This window comes from Caretta caretta, chromosome 5, assembly GCF_965140235.1.
Source record: "Caretta caretta isolate rCarCar2 chromosome 5, rCarCar1.hap1, whole genome shotgun sequence".
Lineage (NCBI taxonomy): Eukaryota > Metazoa > Chordata > Testudines > Cheloniidae > Caretta > Caretta caretta.
Window position 1 is genome coordinate 112635813 of NC_134210.1, and position 19709 is coordinate 112655521.

Genomic DNA, 19709 nt, shown 5'->3' on the forward strand with positions numbered 1-19709 from the left:
CTAAATCATCCCAGCCAGGGCTTTGTCAAGCCTGACCTTAAAAACTTCTAAGGAAGGAGATTCCACCACCTCCCTAGGTAACGCATTCCAGTGTTTCACCACCCTCCTAGTGAAAAAGTTTTTCCTAATAACCAACCTAAACCTCCCCCACTGCAATTTGAAACCATTACTCCTCGTTCTGTCATCTGCTACCACTGAGAACAGTCTAGATCCATCCTCTTTGGAACCACCTCTCAGATAGTTGAAAGCAGCTATCAAATCCCCCCTCATTCTTCTCTTCTGAAGACTAAACAATCCCAGTTCCCTCAGCCTTTCCTCATAAGTCATGTGTTCCAGCCCCCTAATCATTTTTGTTCCCCTCCGCTGGACGTTTTCCAATTTTTCCACACTCCTCCTTGTAGTGTGGGGCCCAAAACTGGACACAGTACTCCAGATGAGGCCTCACCAATGTCGAATAGAGGGGAACGATCACATCCCTCGATCTGCTGGCAATGCCCCTACTTATACAGCCCAAAATGCCATTGGCCTTCTTGGCAGTAACGGCACACTGTTCACTCATATCCAGCTTCTCGTCCACTGTAACCCCTAGGTCCTTTTCTGCAGAACTGCTGCCAAGCCATTCGGTCCCTAGTCTGTAGTGGTGCATGGCATTCTTCCATCCTAAGGGCAGGACTCTGCACTTGTCCTTGTTGAACCTCATCAGATTTCTTTTGGCCCAATCCTCTAATTTGTCTAGGTCCCTTTGTATCCTATCCCTACCCTCCAGCGTATCTACCTCTCCTCCCAGTTTAGTGTCATCTGCAAACTTGCTGAGGGTGCAATCCACACCATCCTCCAGATCATTAATGAAGATATTGAACAAAACCGGCCCCAGGACCGACCCTTGGGGCACTCCACTTGATACCGGCTGCCAACTAGACATGGAGCCATTGATCACTACCCGTTGAGCCCGACAATCTAGCCAGCTTTCTAGCCACCTTATGGTCCATTCATCCAGCCCATACTTCTTTAACTTACTGGCAAGAATACTGTGGGAGACCGTGTCCAAAGCTTTGCTAAAGTCCAGGAACAACACGTCCATTGTTTTCCCCTCATCCACAGAGCCAGTTATCTCGTCATAGAAGGCAATTAGATTAGTCAGGCAAGACTTGCCCTTGGTGAACCCATGCTGACTGTTCCTGATCACTTTCCTCTCCTCTAAGTGATTCAGAATTGATTCCTTGAGGACCTGCTCCATGATTTTTCCAGGGACTGAGGTGAGGCTGACTGGCCTGTAGTTCCCAGGATCCTCCTCCTTCCCTTTTTTAAAGATGGGCACTACATTAGCCTTTTTCCAGTCGTCCGGGACCTCCCCTGATCACCGTGAGTTTTCAAAGATAATGGCCAATGGCTCTGCAATCACCTCCACGAACTCCTTTAGCACTCTCGGATGCAGCGCATCCGGCGCCATGGACTTGTGCTCATCCAGCTAACAAAAGAGGCTAATGAGAAATTAGACAAGGCTTGCATGTGAGGCATCAAGTTTCAAATGTAAGACGCTCTGGCTTCAGGCAAAAGTCTGGGCAGGTCTGAGTTTGTGAGCAGGGACTTTGCAAGATTCCCATCAAACTCTGCCAATGTTCCTCAGTCCTGACTTGCAACACCATTGATTGCTCCAGTCCTGGACCTCTTAGCTGCTAATCTGTCAATCTGCATTTGGCTATATTATGTGGTATGTTTTGTAGTAGCACAAACCAGACGCAGCTTGTATTCATAAAATTTTGACCTAAGCTAGGATTGCTTTGTTATGTACAATGTCCCTGTTGTCTGATTCTTCTGGCATTGGCTCTGTTTTCCAGGGGGAGGGGAAAAACGTACATGACATTCTCAGAACTAATTAATCCACTTTCAATGTAAAATATTCTTCAGGAGCGTTAAACTGGTCTTAATGGAACAACTAATAAACATCTAAAATAAGGGAAGATTTAGCGCAGTTGTCCTCTGAAATGATTTTCTGAAGCAAATAGAGGAATAGTATTTTACTAGTTGTGCTAAAAAGAACACTCAACACTCAGCTAGTCTGTAAAATATGGTTAGTCCAGTCCAGTCCAAAATAAGGCATCAGGCGCATTGAGCTCTAAATATATCGTGGGAGGTTTCGAGTAGACAATCCTATCCTTTGGATTTGATCACAGATACAGCCAGTTTGACATCAGGTATTACAGTTTAATATTCTTGCATTATTTCATTGCAATTCAGAATTTATCACAGTTGAAGAAGCATATAACACTACCAGTATTATGTTTGGCAAAGTTGTTGTACCACTACCTAGATAATGGAATCCAGATCCGCCAATAGTAAAAGATTAGTTTCAGTAGATGGGAGAAATGGCTTCCCTTCAGATGATATATTGATTGAATGATAATGTGGTAAGATTTGGGGCGATATAAGAATTTTTAAAAAAAACAGAACACATGAAGAATAAATACAATTGTCTATAATTGTATAAGAGTACTGAAAGTTCCAGACTGCTTTATTTTCTACTTCCTCTCTTCATTCTCTTTCTCTTGTTCTATGTGTACCATTCATTTCAAGAATTTCTTTTTTATGTAAGTGCATTTTTCACCAGTGTTTTTTTTTCACTTTTGTTGTTGTTACCCTTGCACACCCTGCAAAATCTTGGCTATGATTGTAGCAAATATTCTTATATGCTTCAGCAAAGTGCTGTTAAACACTTATCACCATTATTTTCTGACCAGGCATGGCAGATGTCCATATAATTAAATACAGCACGTTAACTATCCATAACAACTAAGTGAGACTGAAGTTTCAGTGTAACTGAACCCTGAGATTGTCATACTTGGGTTGTTGCTTTTCACTTCCCATAGCGAGAAAGGCTGGAGTGGAACAATTATCACAAGCCTTTTGATGGCGAACTGGAAATAAACACACTCTGGTTAATTATCTAACAAGCAGCATTTGGGCTGCTGTCAATGTCTGTTAATTTTTAGGGACTTGATTTCCCTGTACCAGCTGCTACTGTTGATACATTTTCTTTCTTTTCTCAAGGCAATGACAGAAGTAGTGCAGAAGCCCAGACTGAAATGAAAGAAAGCATTGAAAACAAAGCATAGTTAGTTAAATGTTGCAGAGATTTCAGTCTCCTGTAATTCAGCTGCCTTGGCTCCTTTTTTGGTAATTTAATTTTTCCTCTTAAATGGAAACATTAATATTTGGGTTGCACCCATTACTGTAGTTCCTAGGTACCAGGGTGGCTACCTTCCCAAAAATTTAGAAGGCATTATTGATGGGATCAGTCTTTAATCAGTTTTATCTTGGCATAACATCCTCCTGTGCTGATCATGATAGCTTCATGACCCTTGAAGTATGTGGTAGGTTCCCAGACTTATATCTTCAAAAAGTTACTGATGATTTTGGGCTGCTTTGAATTTTAGTTGCCAACTTGAGACATCTGAATGGGGCCTCATTTTCAGAAAGTGCTGAGCACCCACCCTCTGAAAATCAGGTGCTTTTATGTTGTCTTGGCTTGGGCACCTGAAAACTGAGGCACCCCCAAAATCACTAATTGTCGTTTGAATGTTTAGGATACACTTCAAGCTGGGGACAGGGGGTGATTCCCAGCTCGAGGAGATGCATTCGTGTTAGCTCTCATCAAGCTTGCATGCTAAAAACAGAGTGTAGCTGCAGTGGCCTGGGCATCAGAAGGGATGAGTTGCCTCGAGTACATGCCTAGCATCTCTGATGGGCATGCACTTGGGGCGCTTATCTCACCCCTCACACTGCCTCCGCTACATTCTATTTGTAGCACACCAACTCATTGCTCTCCTCAAGCTGGGAATCATGCCTCTAGCTTGGAGTCTAGACATATCCTTAGACCAGTACTCTCCATGTTACATTCATCCACATCTAAAGACCTTTTGTGTGTAAGGTAGTTTAATTTTGAGTTTGTTGTTTAAAATCATCATTCTGTCATGGAGAAATTGCCTTTTCTCAGTGCAATTTCAGCACTGTTCCTAAAGGAATGAAGCGGAGAGCACAACAGGTGTTCTAGTCAGCCAGGGCCATGCACATATAGCCATCATGGTGCCAGCTACCAATATACATGTGGTATGGGCTAGCAGGAGGATAGGCGCTCTAGAAAGCGAAGAGACATGTTGGCCCTGCCATGTGGAAGAATCTGAATTTGAGTCATTAGCTTGGTCCTTTCTCTCCAGGCCCGGAGCTTAGATCTCCCCATCCTAAACCAGTCAGGATTGGCAGCATTGCAGCAGCAATGCATTCATGTGACTCAATAGAACAAGTACTTTGTGTTGCTCAGAAGTGAGAGCTATGTCTGCTGCAAGGGACAGCGCTGAAGAGCACCACAGAGAGAGAGAGAGACATGTCACACTTTCCTTTTCTGGAGGGAAAGACGTTGTAATATTTGGTGTTGTGAGGATTCCTGGGGAAGTTTCTACTCGGAAAAAAGAATTGGGAGATGCTTAAAAAATGATAGCTCCAGGTGAGACCTGTTCTCTTGGGGTCATGATAGAGTAAGAAATGTTTCTGTCACCCCTGCTGAGCTGGAAGAAGGTGCTCTGATTATTTTCCTCAGAAGGTATCTTTTCTTAATGAACTTAAAGTCATGTACAGAATGCTGTGGTGACCTGCACTGAGATGTCTGTAATGAGCAGCAGTTTTAAAAATCTCCAAAGAAAGGGACCTAGGGTTGATTGTACTCATTGAAGTTGATGGCAAAGCTCCCAGGATTAGGCCATAGTCCTCTGAAATAGTTGAGAATCTCATTCCTTTTTCACACACTTATTCCTGTACAACATGGAGGTTAGGCTGTGATACCATATTGCTTAATGATACAGCACAAGGAGTTTTATTAACGGCTTGGTGAACTGGGATCTCTAAGTATGTGAGCTGTGGATGCAATTTGTTCCTCAAGAAGACAGGTTGCTTGTTGGACTGCAGCATCAGAAAGGCCTGCATTGGCATTGTCTCTGTCAATAACGACGTACTCCAGCAGAACCCACATTATCATCAGGACAGAAGACTGGCTCTATTCAACAAAAGAGCCCTGTGTTTAAACAGAAAGCATGTATGCCCAAGAGAAAAGGGGATATTAGTGGTGATATCCAAGTATGCTATGAAGTCATCACCATTGACAAAGAATCACATTCAGTGTAATGTGAAACAAGGGCAAATTAAATGCTCTCACTGTTATAATACTTCACAGTCTGGGAGACCAGAGTGATACTGGAGGGCAGACTTTTTATATAACTTTCAACTTCTCAGAGCACATTTTTCTGAGGATGTTGGTGCAGAGTTGCCCTGACCATCTTGTGACATTGTGTTTTAACTTAAACTGTCCTGTGCTAGATAATTCTTAGATCTTCTGCTGGGATATTTTCCTGTTCTTCTGGAAAACCTGGCAACTTTTTCCCCTCAAAAAGTTAAATGAGCTAAATATCCAAGGGAGGGACCTGCAGGATTCCTACAGAGGGAATCAATAAATATTTCAGTAGGAATCTACTACAGTCGAGTTATTATTTTTTTAAAAAGTCACTTGCATTCTCACTTGTCAACACTAGCACTAAAATGCAACCCACAGATTTTACTGAATGTCCAGGGGATAAGGCCAGAAACTTATTTTTGCTCTGGCAAAGTAGAGTCCACAGAAACAAACTGAAGCAAAACAAAGAAAAAAACTGTGAACAAAGTAACCAAGTAAAATAAAGGAAAAGAGTTAATAAACACTACAGAAGCCTTTTTCTTCTACAGCAGTTTTTTCCTCTCATCCTCTGCTTATAAGCCATTGGGGACTGTTTCCTGTTTAAATAGTGCCTATTATAGAACGTGACAGCTTCTGGATTTCTTTGTAACCAGAGAGCTAACCAGCTATGGCTTTCTGTTCCCAGACTCTTCTGTCCTCGTCTGTGGACTGGCCCCAATGGGTAGGTTGGCTGTGTTCTGCTAATAATGATTGAGCCTGAAAAGGCAACATTTTTCACATAGGAAGGGTCATCTCTGATGATTTTCCTTTAAATCAAGGGTGGTTTCACAAGGAGGCTACATCTTTGTATCCTGTATTTCTCTTTGCTGAGGTTTGCTTAGTAAATGTGAAGCCTCTAAATATGGGGTAACTTGAACCAAAGATGCATGATGGCCACCATGGGTTCCTTCTCTGACCACTGGGAATGTCAACAGCATTCTTCCTACTGCTATAACAGTAGCTGTTTTGTCTCCTGGGCTTTGATTCTGCAGCATAGTCTGGGTAGGTGGACCCCGGCATCTGCATGCAGCTCCTTGAGGTCATGGTCTGGGTTTAACAAAGGATTAATAAATAATAGGTAGAAAGGCAGAGCAAACTTAGATTGTAAACTCTTTGGGGCAGGGACCATCTTTCTGGTGTGTTTGTTCAGAGTCTACCACAATGGGACCCTAGGTCCATGACTGGGACTCTTAGGTGCAACTATAATACAAATAATGAATAATAATCGTGACAGTGGAAGATGGAGAGAAATATGGCAGCAATATTAAAATGCAATTCATTTTTAAAAAGTAATTATAGAAATGACTTTGTGGGGTTCCGTGTTTGTTTTGCAACAAATTCTATAGAAACTGTACTCGATTTACAAATCAAAAGTGTGTTTTCTTACTGCTAACTCTGCAAATTCACCTTGGAATCTGTATCGCAAACAGGGTTCTTTCGTCCTTGGACGTCATCACCACTAATAAATAATCTGAGACAAAGGCTCTGCAGGCCAAATTCGGCTCTCATACTTACTATATTAAGGCTGTATTTTTAAAATATTTTAAAAATATTGAGAGAGACTGCAAGAAGTGCAAATGCAGAATGTAAGTGGACTGCATATCTGCACTGCAGATGCAGCCATGACCAGGAATATAAGGCATACAACTCAGTGGTCCCATAACTCAGTAACAAACATGGTGTGAGTTTGCAGAGTAACTTGGACCTTAGTCCTATTTCATAACCAGACAAAAGTTCAAGGGCACGTAATATGTCAGCTTTATTATAAAACATGCTTAAGATCCAAATTGAACCCATGGGCCAGATCCTCAGCTGTTTGTAAATGGTCACAGCTCCATTGACTTCAATTGAGCTATGACAATTCACACAAATCAAGGCTTTGGCCCCTTATTTGTAACCAGCTTAGGGACAACAGTGTTGCTAATGGGGTCTTAGCAGTTTGTATTTGTAGTGTAGAGAGGGTCTTTGAAAAGCAGATTTATTTATAATTGGCTAGATTTGCAAGCTTACTTTTATCATATTATTTCCTGCACAAGATTTCTCAGTGCTGAAAAGAAATGATTATGAAAACTTCTTACTCCAGGGCATTTGCAGGCAGGCAGGATTCAACCAGAACATGTCATTGCTGGTGCAGTTTTATTCCTGGAAAAGTCTGCTAAGCAGAGCCAGAGTTCATGTCCACCAGGGCAACATACACTCAGCTCCAAGTCATCTTCTCAGACCTTCCGTTTGGGATCTTTAAACTGCACGTAAGCAGTTTGCTCATTGTTAGCTCAGTTGTTAGCTCAATGGCCTTCTTTTCTCATGTAGTGTCTTGTAAAAATATTTTTAGGTATGTATCTAAATGTCAGGAGTATCCCAACTCTTCCAGCTTATTTTGCTGTCAGTTCAGTCAAATATGGTGATGGGAAGGAATCCAACGCAGCACGAAGTATGGGACTTCAGCCTAAAATGCAATATTGAACCTTTACCTCTGAGCAGAGCCATTGTGATGCATCCAGAGAACAATACAGTCTGAGCCAACTAAGGCTGAGCTGCTGCTGTTCTGGCTTTTTCTTGTTGGGCTGTTTCTTAACTAACCCCAAAAGGAGAGTTAAAAGTCAGCTCAGCTAAGGGTGTGCACTGTCAGAAGATGACACACTTGGTAACATCTGTTGTGCAGAGAGCAAACACCATTGTTGATCAAACTGGTGATTTCCCCAACGTTGTAGGGTGTGCAAAGTAGCTGTCATCTTCCTTATATTATACAAAGGCCGGGGTGCCTCCAAGGCTTGACATGATGTATTCAAGCGTCTCATTCTATTAAAAGTACTACAGCGATAAGCCCCATAGAAATGCCTATACAAATAAATAAGGGCCTGATCCTAAACTCACTGACGTAATGGCCTTTGCGTTGATTTCCATGGGTTTGGGATCAGGCCCAAAATGAACGGCATGATGGCTACTTGTGACATTTTATGCTATAGCATATCGCAGTGCACAGATTGTCCCAGCACTGTGAGAGCACGCTGAAGGGATTAGAAACTCCAAGAATTCCAACTTGCAAAGTTTATACTTCATCACTCTATCTGGGTGGGAGAAGGCAGGTTTTCCTTACCCCACCCTTTGTGAAATGGGCAGGGATTTCATCACCCTATATCCTATGTTCTCTTGAGATCTATGAAAGTCAGGGCTAGAGTTGATAAAAAACCAGAATTTCCATCCAAGGGAAACTCCAATTTTTTGGCATTTGTTTTTGTCATGGATTAAATGTAGAAATTTCAAAACTTTTTGTGGAATGAAAATCATGCAATATTATCATTCAGAAATGTCAAAAAGTTTTTTGGTTCAAGTCATGGCTACATTAATCTCTGCCCACCTGAGCAGTCGTGGGGCTTCAGGGGAGCTGTAGTTCAAGTGCATCATGGCCCCATTCTCCCTCATGGGCCAAACTCTGGCCATACTACATCTCCAATGGTACACTTTTCAGTAGTTAGTCCTGATGACAGATGGTTGGGAATAATCTGCCTGGGGGCCCTGTGCCTTGGCAATACTCCATAGCTATTTCAACCCAACTGAACCTGGACTCGATGGCAGAAGGATTTATCTAGGAATTGTGCTCCTATTACTGCACTGATGTCCATTACCCCAGAACCTCTTCTCTGGAATTGATTCACATTACAGAGATGGAGAAGGAAGAGAAAGAGTGCTGACTGAGTGAGCATTGCATTTCTGGGGATACAATGCCATGGATAGTGGTTATATCCATAGCCCTGCTCTCACCCTCTTTCTGCTCTTGATCCTTGCAGAGGACCTCGTGAGGTCCTAGGGAGGTGAAAATAATGTTACAGAGCTGGCACACCTCTACCCTAACTCCACCAGATCTAGATTCCCTCTGCTAGTGGAGGAAGGAATGATTATACTCATAGATGAGTTGCTTCAGCCTCTTTGGTATTTCAGGAGCTCTGTGTTTTTTTAAGTTGACTTACCATAGTCAAGTACAGACCCAACTTGTACAGTTTCTTTCCTGTAAACTCCACAAAAGGATTTTATACATCTTTTTTCGTCCTAAAGAATCACCAAGCTCATTACAAACTCTGCAGAAATCATTTCTCCCCATTCCCCCCAAGCCACCTCACTTAAATACAGATACTTCTGGGGAATGGAACGTGGCAGCCATTTAACAGATAACACATCTGTTTTCCCAGGCTTTTCCTCGAGCGGGAGGGGGTGAAGAATGAGATGGAGGGAAAGTTTTTTCAGGGGGGAACATTTTTAATTTTGGTCCAGTTGTTGTCTTGAAAGGAACAATTGGTCCAGTCCATCTGCTATAAGGATTTTTTTATTATAACCTTTAAAAGGGGCCTGGAGTTTTGGATGGGGATATTTTAAATACTTTGACATAAATAACTTAGAGTACAACAAAACTGGGCAGCAATTTAGGAGAAGAACTGAAGAAAATACTATGTCCAGGTAAAACTGCAGAGGAATTTACTCAGGCAGAATATAATGATCTAAACTAGAATTTGGCCAAGACAGTGAGGTTAACGCCTCTGATCTTGTATATGGTGCCATAGGATTTTTAGTGAATACAAGCGGTTAGAGAACGCCATTTTGTCCCATTTAAAATACAGCACTTCCAGCAGAACAGTGCCTTGCTGGGTCAATGACTCCATATCGTCTCAAAAAGAATAATGAATCACAAACACAACTTCCTCCAGCACCTGAGGTTTTCCTTGGCAGTCTTCCATCCAAGTACTGACCTGGTCCAACATTGCTCAATTTATAAATGAGATATCATAAGATCACAGCCAGAGGTGATATGACTGTTGATGAGTCACAAGCAAAGTTATGAAGGCTTAAGGGGATAAAAGTTGATGTTGAAATTGGATGGATGGAACAGAATTTGTTTTTATATCCAGGCCCTTTCACACCAAAAGGAATTCAGATGTGCTTTGCAGTATGAGGTATGCGTGGGCACATTTAGATTTGCATTCCATTGTGGAGCATACCTTTAAATTATTGTGTGGTGCCAGGATCGAGGAAGGGGAAATGCCTGCAGTTCCTCTGGCATCAGGATCTTCAACAGGAGCCTTTTTGCCTAGTATGTAGGTGTGGGCTGTTATCCAGCTCCATGCAAAAGTATTTCAATCATGCAGTTGTATCTGTCTGATTTCATATCCTAGTGTCCTAATACGGGAGAAAAAAAAATATATATATATATAGCCTGACTGGTCAGTTGTAATTCACACTTTTTGTTGTTTCAGTGCAAGTGTGTGTGTGGATATTTGTTTCAGAATCAAAGTGTCCACACACAGAATATGTACTGAAATAACAAAAGGTGCCAATTAAAGCCAGCTTAGTTATTTTGTATAAGTTTGCATGTAGACAAGGCCCTAGACCTATGGTCAAGATTGACAATGTAAAATTAGGTCTAGTATGGCTCCACCCACAGGATTCATAAACCTATATGCAGAAGCTTCAAATGGAGTAAGTAATTTCCACTCAGGTTAGAAGTAACTTTATAAACTTGATTATTTCATCTTTATCTGCTACACAGCTGAACAGTGTCTCTTTCTATCTTGGCAGTTTTTATACATGTATATCTGATCAAAAATGTTTAACATTTACCCCGTGGCCTTTGTTAGCTTCTATAGAGTCATTATGGCTTCACACATAAATATATATGCCAAATTGAACAGGGTTGAAGTGGGTGAAGTCAAAGAAATTGTCTGGTTCTGTCTAGTCTGAATTTGACCCCATTGTGTTTTATAATAAGTCTACATAGTGTGTTGTGACTAACATTAATTGAAGGAGCTTTCATGGTACAGGGAGTAATATCATTATTATTACTGTGACACTTTGCGGGTTCACGCAGACCAGTAAGGGGTTGTCACCATGTGACCTGTAACCCTGGGTGCCTCTGTGCTGTGCAGGTTTAGATCAGAGCCCTGACACCAGCAGCCTCTTCGCAGCACAATGGCCTCAGCCCAACTTCCACTAGCCTGGTTACTCCTGGCAGGGTGACACCAACAGCGCTTCTGGTCCTGATCCCCCCCCCCACAAAAAACCATCTCCCATGCAGCGTCCAGTGCCTCTCACTGGATACTCACAGAAGATATTAAGTTTACTGCCTCCAAACAGGCAGAGCGTGCCAGCCTGTTCGTTTAGCTGAGGACTTCACCCCTCAGTTTAGTATACAGCACTGAGATGGTTTTGTAGTAAAACCAAGAATATGTTCATTAACAAAGAACAGATATTTAAGTTACAATAAGTAGAACAGAAAACACAGGTATGGTTATAAGTCAAACAAAACATGCTTTCTAGTGACTAAAACTTAATTTCAGCACTTTATAATCTTTATCCAAGCAGGTTTCTCACCTGTAGTCAATTCCAGCTATTCTTTGTTGTTAGGTTAAGAGGATCCACTTTTCGTGATCTCTTAGGATGCTGCTCATCCTTTGTCCCCTCTCATGGATGCCAAAATGGCTTTCTGCCTTTGCTTATGTTTCCCAAAGTCTATTGTCTCCATTTCAAGAACCAAGAAGGCTTCCTGAGGGTGTAGGCTCCATCCCCTGTGATCTTTGAGGTCTTTCCCCCTGCTGGTTTAGCTTTATGGCTCTGTTTCCTTTCTACGTAGATTGCTTTTCATTGTCCTCCAAAATGAATTTCAATTAAATTTCAGTGAATAGGCAGGAAGACAGGCAAAACAGCATTCCTTTGTCTAGGACAGGCTGTGTGTATGCCCTGCTTGCAAAACCCCTTCTGAGACCATATTTCCATCACACATCTCTAATTCTTTATACACCTCCATACACATTTTTGACCAGCATGTTACGAGTTTGCATATGATACCTAACAGGACACTTTTTTTTAAAATACAGGTTATGAAAAGAATGTGTTGGGGCAGTGCGTATGTCAGGCCTGATGTGGGTTATGGTACGGTGTGCCCTCTGCCAGTTGGGACAGTAATTGAGGGCCAATTACTACACAATTTTTAAGTTTTAAAAAAAAAAGAGAAAAAGAGAGAGAAACTAAACCACTAAAAAGTTAATATTAAGTCATAACATTAAACGGGTTCCACATATTTCCCAGGAGAGCATAAAGGGGGAGCTGACAAAAATAATTGGAACACCCCTTGTTTCAGCAAAGCCCAGCAGAACACAACCAACCATATGCACATATAAGTCAGGGACTTGTGTCTAAAAACCCATTTGCATGCACCATTATTGTAGTGCTCAGTAACCCAATTTGCACATGTACATGTGTGTTTTTATGAGCCCAGCTGATGAGCATACATTTTTACAGCCGCACCTGTTATAATCGCCTTCTAAAATTTGGCACTTTGAATTTAAGTGAAGCCCACGGAAGCATGCAGATTTAGCATTAAGGTGAACACTTTATTCATAACTCACTACTGTTTACATCTATTCTAAATTTAGCACAAACACTGTAGAAAAGAATTTTATGTACAAGCCTGGTCCATGGCTGGCTTTGGAAGCCAGAGTGCTAGGAGGCCTTTCATGCTTATTTAATATGTATAATATGGACTTGCTTATTTTCTTGGCTTTAAAGCAATGTTGGGTGAAACTCCATAATTTCATGTCCAGGATCAGTTCAGATAAAAGACCAAATTCACCCCAGGCTTAAAAAAAGTTTAAATCCCATTTACTTCAGTGGACACTACAGGTTGTTTAGGAGCCTACATCTGGATCTAGGAGCCCAGTTTGTTCACCCAAATTTAAAAATTTTAACTAAAATGATTTGCCCAAAGAGAGAGAGCCTATTGCAGAGCTGGGAATACAATCCAGATCTCCTGGCTCTCAGTTCTTTGTTTTAACTATTCTTCCCCTCCTTCATCAAATCCTTAACATTATCCGAATGCAGGCTTTGATTGTGTGGAGTGGGATTATTGTCAAATGTAATTAAAACCACATGGTTTTCCCAACTGCATATCAGGTAAGACACCACTGAGATCACAGCAGAGCTTTTTAGTTATCTGTTCTGTAAGTATCTATCAGTCTAACTAGAATCATATATTTTTCTTTACAAACCTTTTAAAAATGTTATCTCTGATAGGACCGTTACCAAGAAGCATTCACAAGACCCTAAAAAAATCAACATGCTTTTTCTTTCTCTGAACTGCAAAAGCCATTTAGTGCAGACCTGCTGAGTATCTAGCTCCTGAGTTCAATTCAAGCTCTCAGCCAGATTCATTCAGATTCTTTCATTGCTAATGTACTTTATGGCCCTCTGGGGATGATGTGAGAGAAATTTGGCGGTAATTAGCTGCAGAGATGGATCCAGCAGTCCGTAGGTGCTCAGTTTGAACTGCACATCTTTCTTTCTTGTCAGATCGTTGGCTGTGATCACCAGCTGGGAAGCACTGTCAAGGAAGATAACTGTGGGGTCTGCAATGGCGATGGGTCCACCTGCCGGCTGGTTCGAGGCCAGTTTAAATCCCAGCTCTCAGCAAATAAACGTAAGCTGTTGACTTTAACCTCAAAGGGAAGAACAAGCCTTCTGAACTGAAAGTGGTGATGAGGTGTCAGAGGGACAAGTAGGCGGGTAAAGTGCCAACTTTCCTCCTCTTAGTGAAGTACACAAGCCTCTTAAGGGCTAGATTGTCCCCAGGCCTTACTAAGCCATGCAGGTGAGTAAGGTGGAGTCAGGCCATGTCCTCCCCATCCTCAATAACCCCTCCTTGGCCAAGTAAGGACTGCTCAGATTGTGGTGCTCTGCAGAGGGAAGAGAGTGGGAAAGCCTCTCTTTCTTGCCCGTTACTCCCCCTTTCGAGGTAGTGGGTAGGGAATGGGAAGAATGTTGGCTTCATCCACTTCACTCACTACTCGGGTTAGCTGGTTGGGCACATAGCCTGGAGTGTGTTGCATCCTGACTAGGGGTGAAGAAGTAACTTATGTCACCCCACCAGTACCAGAGGGAGCGGGGGAGGAATTGGCATGTCTTTCTGGGCACATTTCTACACCAGAGCTCCTCTTGGGATGGTATAGCTATGCTTTACGCTATCAGCTGAGTCTAACCCTAAGGGAGCTCATGCTTTGTCCTACAATTCCTGCACGTTCTTTACGCTTTCAGTGATTTCCATTGGAGTTACATGAGCCAGCTCTATATTTTTATCATTCTTTTTTTTTTAATGCTACATGGTATGTGATCTAAAAGTTTTAAATAACACTGTAATTTCGTGTGAGGGTGTGTACATACATTTGTGGATTCCTGTTGGATATCTTGCTCTTTATATTTGCATTTGGTTTCTGTGGGAACAATAAGAGGCGTTTGTTTACAGAATCATCTTTGATCTGTCAGAGAATAACTTGTTAAGCAGGGAGCACAGCACACACCACTCATTAACACAGTGACCTTCTGGATCTTAATGTGCTAGCTGAGGCAGGAGGGAGAGGGCTGAGACCTTCTGTTGTATGGAGGAGGGAAAAGAATCATCTGTGGAAGGAGTTGGCGTTGTTGAGGTAGGACTGCATCTGGCAGAGCCGAGGGAATAATTCATAAAGCAAGGTGTGGAATCTCACCTCTGAAATGTTCATGAGCAGATTGTGCAGTCCTCAGACTTGAAATCACTTCTGAATTTATTTACAAATGTATGTTATGAATAGCTCATATTTATTATCATTTATTTGTACTGTGGTAATACTTAAAGGCCCCCATCAAGGATCATGGTACAAGGATCATGTTGACACTGTACAAACACGTAACTAAAATGCAGTCCATGGTCCAAAGAGCTTGCAATTAAGTATAAGACAAGAAACAACAGGCAGATACATGTATGTGGTGGAGAGGTACAAGGTAACCTCTCTCCATTATCATTCAGCATGCATCAAACATCTGACAAGAAAAAACAGGTTAAGAAACTCAGTTAGACCCAATTCCCCTCTTGGATATACCTGTGTGACTTCCAGAGGAACAAACTGGAGTCATGCATAGAACTGAGGGAATAATTGATTTAACCAACATTTGCAAATATTTTCAGTTGCCCCAAAACTGTGTTTTTCAGCAAATTTACTATTTGACCAAAAATTTCACCCAGTGCAAGTCATGCATGCCTGTTTGAAGACAGAATTAGGCCCTTAGGCCCTGATCCTGCAAGCACTTAAGCACAAGGATAACTTTACTCATCTGAATAGTCCCACTGAAGTTAGTAGGACTAATTCCAAGAGTAAAATGTATACATGTACTTAAGTGTTCACAGGATCAGGGCCTCATCTGTTCTCTGGGATGGGTGGTGACTTTTGAGTAGTGGCCAGTTTAATCTCAGGCCTCAGGGCCGGTGTAACAACTAGGCGGCCGCCTAGGGCACCAAGATTTGGGGGCATCAAAAAGCGGTGCCCCCAAATTTTTTTTTTATACTCTTGCTTAGGGGCAGGTACCTGTTAGTCTCCAGTGCTTGGGCCGCACTAGGGCCAGCGGCCTCTTCACCTCAGAGTCTCCCCTGCTTGCCCGGGGGCCACTCCTCTTCTCAGGCTCCCCGGCCCTGCCGTATGGTGCAGAAGCCTTCGAAACAGCAGCAGCAGCAACAGTGCAGACTCTCCTGCCCCTGCTGCTGCGGAGGCTGCCGCCACCCTGGGCTTGGGCCACCCGGCTCCCCCCCTGAGCGGCACCTGGTTCCTGCTGCTCTTGGCCGGCAGGTGCAGGGCCCCAGCCGAGCCCGGCCCCTTACGTCTCCTCCATAGTGCCTCCCCCCCCCCCCCCCCGGCTCGCATCGTCCCAGGTGGCCGCGGCGGCAGCGTCCGGGGAGCCTGAGAGGAGGAGTGGCCCCCGGGCAAGAGGGGAGACTCCTAGGTGAAGAGGCTGCTGACCCTGGCACAGCCCGAGCGCTGAAGACTGACAGGTACTTGCCTCTGCCCCATCCCAGCACCGCCTGCCCTCCAGCCCAGTGCGTGTTACATGCCCCACCAGCCTCAGTGCCCTGCCCCATACTCTCAGCCACCCCAAGCTCACTGTGACACAAGCAGCCCTTGGCAAAGGGCCCCCGATCTTCACAAACAGCTGTCACCGCAGGCCTGACAAACTCGCTGCACCCCACATGTGTCTTACAGGGCACTTACCCACAAAGAGGAATGTGGAAGGGATCTACACAAGGCTGGTGACTTGTCAAGAGTGAGAATCTTTGTGAGATGTGTGCATATTGAAGGAATAATGTATTTACCTTAAAAGTCTGCTTTATAGACTTGGAGTAGAAATTAGTCACCAGGGGATAATGGCCCTTTGGGGCAAGGGGGATTTGTCACCCTGCCTAACCTGGCTGGTGATGCAATGCAAGGCTCAGTTGCTTAGCTTTGCACAATAGTAAGACTTTGAATGGGACACCATCAGAGGCAATGGCAAATATAAACAAACGCCTTAAAGGTAAAAAAGAAACATTACAACAGCCGTTACGCTTTCTGACAGGTTGTTTATAATGCTAAGTTTACTAGTTTTCGGAGATTGTCGGACGGGGGAGGGGAAAGTGAGGGGGGGGGGAGGGGCGCAAGGTGGAAGTTTCACCAAGGGCGCAAAATATCCTTGCACCGGCCCTGTCAGGCCTTCTCTTTAAAAAGAATTGCTTGGCCCAGGAAGGACACATTTCCTTTCTCATGCTTCTTTCCTGTGTCCCCCAGGAACAACTCTGAGGGCAGCAATAAGAGACTTTTGAGCCATGTTGTTATGTGAGACAGGAAAAATCAGTAGGCGCGTATGTGAAGCAGGTGGCTAGAAGTCATCGTAGGTGTCCCATGGGCATGTATATGATTTTATTTCCCTTAATGTAAGTTGGAACACTTACAAACACGCATTTCTCAGGATGTGCAGGAGGAATTGGGCAGCGGCTTTTTTGTACTGTGCCAAGAGTTGCTGGAAATGGTTTATTTTCTCAAAACCATCCCAAACGTGCTGTTGTGCTCGTCACACTGAATTCATTTTCTCTTGGTGCTTGTATCCAACTCTGTTCTCCACACTCTTTATACCATGCAGATGGGTGAGGAAAGGATAATGCCAGAAAGGGAAGAAGTTCACAGAACTTTAAAACAGTTAGCACTTGCTACGGAAATGGCTTCCTCAGTATTTATAGGGACAGTCTATCTGTGCCAAAGGCATCAGCAATTGAAATGCAGCAGGGTAGGAAAAGATGTGTCCTTGATTTCCCACCTGCATTTTTCTACAGGAGAAACCCCTGTGCTGATGCCCTTTTTCGCCCATTAAAATAATTAAAAGATCTTGGTACAAAAGAGTGCATTCATTCTTCAGGTCCTGAAGAAGAATTCTGTAAAGTTGGAAAGTTTGTACCTTTTACCAACAGAAGTTGGTCCAATAAAAGATATTACTTTATCTACCTTGTCTTTCTCATATGCTTCAAATGTAGTTACAGCTCCCCCATCCTTATACAATACTACTAGATAATGTGCAGGAGAGGGTGATTATTTTTCTGATCCTGCCCTTAAGCATGAGTATTGTTGATAGGACTGTGCAGACTTTTTGCATCAAAACCCAAAGCCAGGAGAATTGATCTGACTTTGGATTTCTATGCATGGTCGTGAAACATCAAGAGTTGGGTGATCATGGACTTTTGAATCCCCTTCACAATTCCTCTGTCTCCCTCCACCCAGCAAGCCAGGGGCTCCCCCTTCACAATATCTCTATGTATCTTCTGAGGAAGAAGCCAGAGGCCTCATATTCTTCCCACCCTCTCTCCATTCAGCTTCATAGGGCAGCCAGTTGACCCTCTTCTTGCCACATTGTTTGTCTGTGAGTTCAGTCACCAGGTGTTCTTCCACTCCCACCATGTCTCTTCTTGGGGACAAGGGAGAAATGTGTCCACTTCCCTTCTCCTCCTCATAAGCCCCAAGAATGGTACTACAGTCTTGCTGCTGCTTTACATAAGCTGAGACTTTCCAGGATGTGCTATGATAATAAGGAATCCCCTAGAGAGATGCCATTTCACAAAGAATGTGCTATGATTTCACATGGAGAAGAAGCAATAGGAGCAAGTGAATTATATCCCTAGTAATAAAATGGAGAGAGAAAGAATGCAAAGAAGTTATGTGATATAATCTGAGTGGTCTTTAAACAATAAGATTTTCCAATTGTTCCATGGCACATTAGTAGGTCTTTAATTTGAAGACTCTTTCAAGGTCTCCTGCCACTAATCACAGTTTTCAAAATCTGTTGGGACAATTTTCTCTATTTTCTTCAGCACAAAACTCATAAAACAAAGGGAACGCTGTCAGTGTGAGCTACTGAACAATAACAATAAGCTTCCTAATACAGATGGGGAGGTCTAGTGATTTTTTTAAATATAGCATTTTTAAACAGAATATTAACATTTTTGGAAATGTGACACTATATTCTGTTTTCTGAAACCCACTCAGAAAATTGGATGAGCAGGGAAACTACGTGTCATAGTCATGAGCCTCATGCAAGAAAAGATACTTATGCTACTGGGTTCCTTAAACATTATTGCCACAAGGGTAACGGGGAAATCAGTTAATATACAGTGAAACAGGTAAGAATCTATAGCAGGTCAAATAATTGAACAAGAACCTATGTGTAAAAATGAAAGAAATGTGTGTTTGCTGTCATGAATGATACCAGATACACACCCATGCAGGATACATTACAGAACACAGTTGACTGTTTTAACTTCAGTTTTCCAAAGGTCTCAGAAGACACCTGAAGCCTTTGGATAATATTGGGTTAGGGTAATAGAGAAAATTGTCCCAGCAGATTTTGAAAACTAATTAGCATCAGGAAACCTTGAACAATACTCTTCAAATCCTCTGGGCTGCTCCCCCAGTTACAGACACTAGCTGGCTTCACCAAGTCTAGCTGGCTTTGAAGCTTCTCTTTTGCAAAGTGTAGGAGCTCCATGAGACTGGAGCTTTAGCCCTGCAGCACTTAAGGGTTCTGCACAATTGTGCTGCAGAAGAGATCAGTCCAGTACTGTTGGACCCCAGCTCAGACTTGTGCTGCTTCTAGGATCTGGTAGTTGAATATTTGGGAGATCTTTTGGACAATAGCTTCAGTAGACCCTTAGGGACATATCCAAAGTTTTGATAAGACAGTGTTCTAGTTAACCAGGGTTTGGATAATCAAATTTTGATTGAATGAACTTACTATCATTACTGTATAAAAGAATCCCTGTCTTTTCCTCCTCTGGCTTCCCACTCCTCCTACTCCGCCTCTCCTTGCCATGCATGTACACATACTGTCAGCTCTTATTTGGCCACTGTTCCACAAAAACACACTGGCATCAGCTGATAAAAGATCCTTTAGGACATCAGCAGGGAAGCTTGCTGAACTTTTTCCCAGCACTGACAGTCCTAAATTGATTATGACTTAATGGCTCCCAAATATTTTCCCTAGGAAGAAAGCTTTCTTTAGTGATATTCCAACCAATCATAAATGAAAGCTGTATCTTCTATTCAGTATTTCACTCATGCTATGAAAGCTGCACCAGGCCAAA

The 19709-nt window shown here is 42.8% G+C and overlaps 1 protein-coding gene across 5 annotated transcripts in view; it reads left to right on the top strand.

Moving 5' to 3' along the window:
* ADAMTSL1 (ADAMTS like 1) overlaps positions 1-19709 on the top strand; it is a 687776-nt gene that overhangs the window by 485715 nt on the left and 182352 nt on the right. For all 5 annotated transcript variants that reach the window (XM_075128816.1, XM_075128819.1, XM_075128817.1 and 2 more), the window contains one exon: positions 13595-13721. In XM_075128816.1, coding sequence (XP_074984917.1) covers positions 13595-13721 — 127 coding nt within the window. The remainder of the gene's footprint in view (positions 1-13594; positions 13722-19709) is intronic.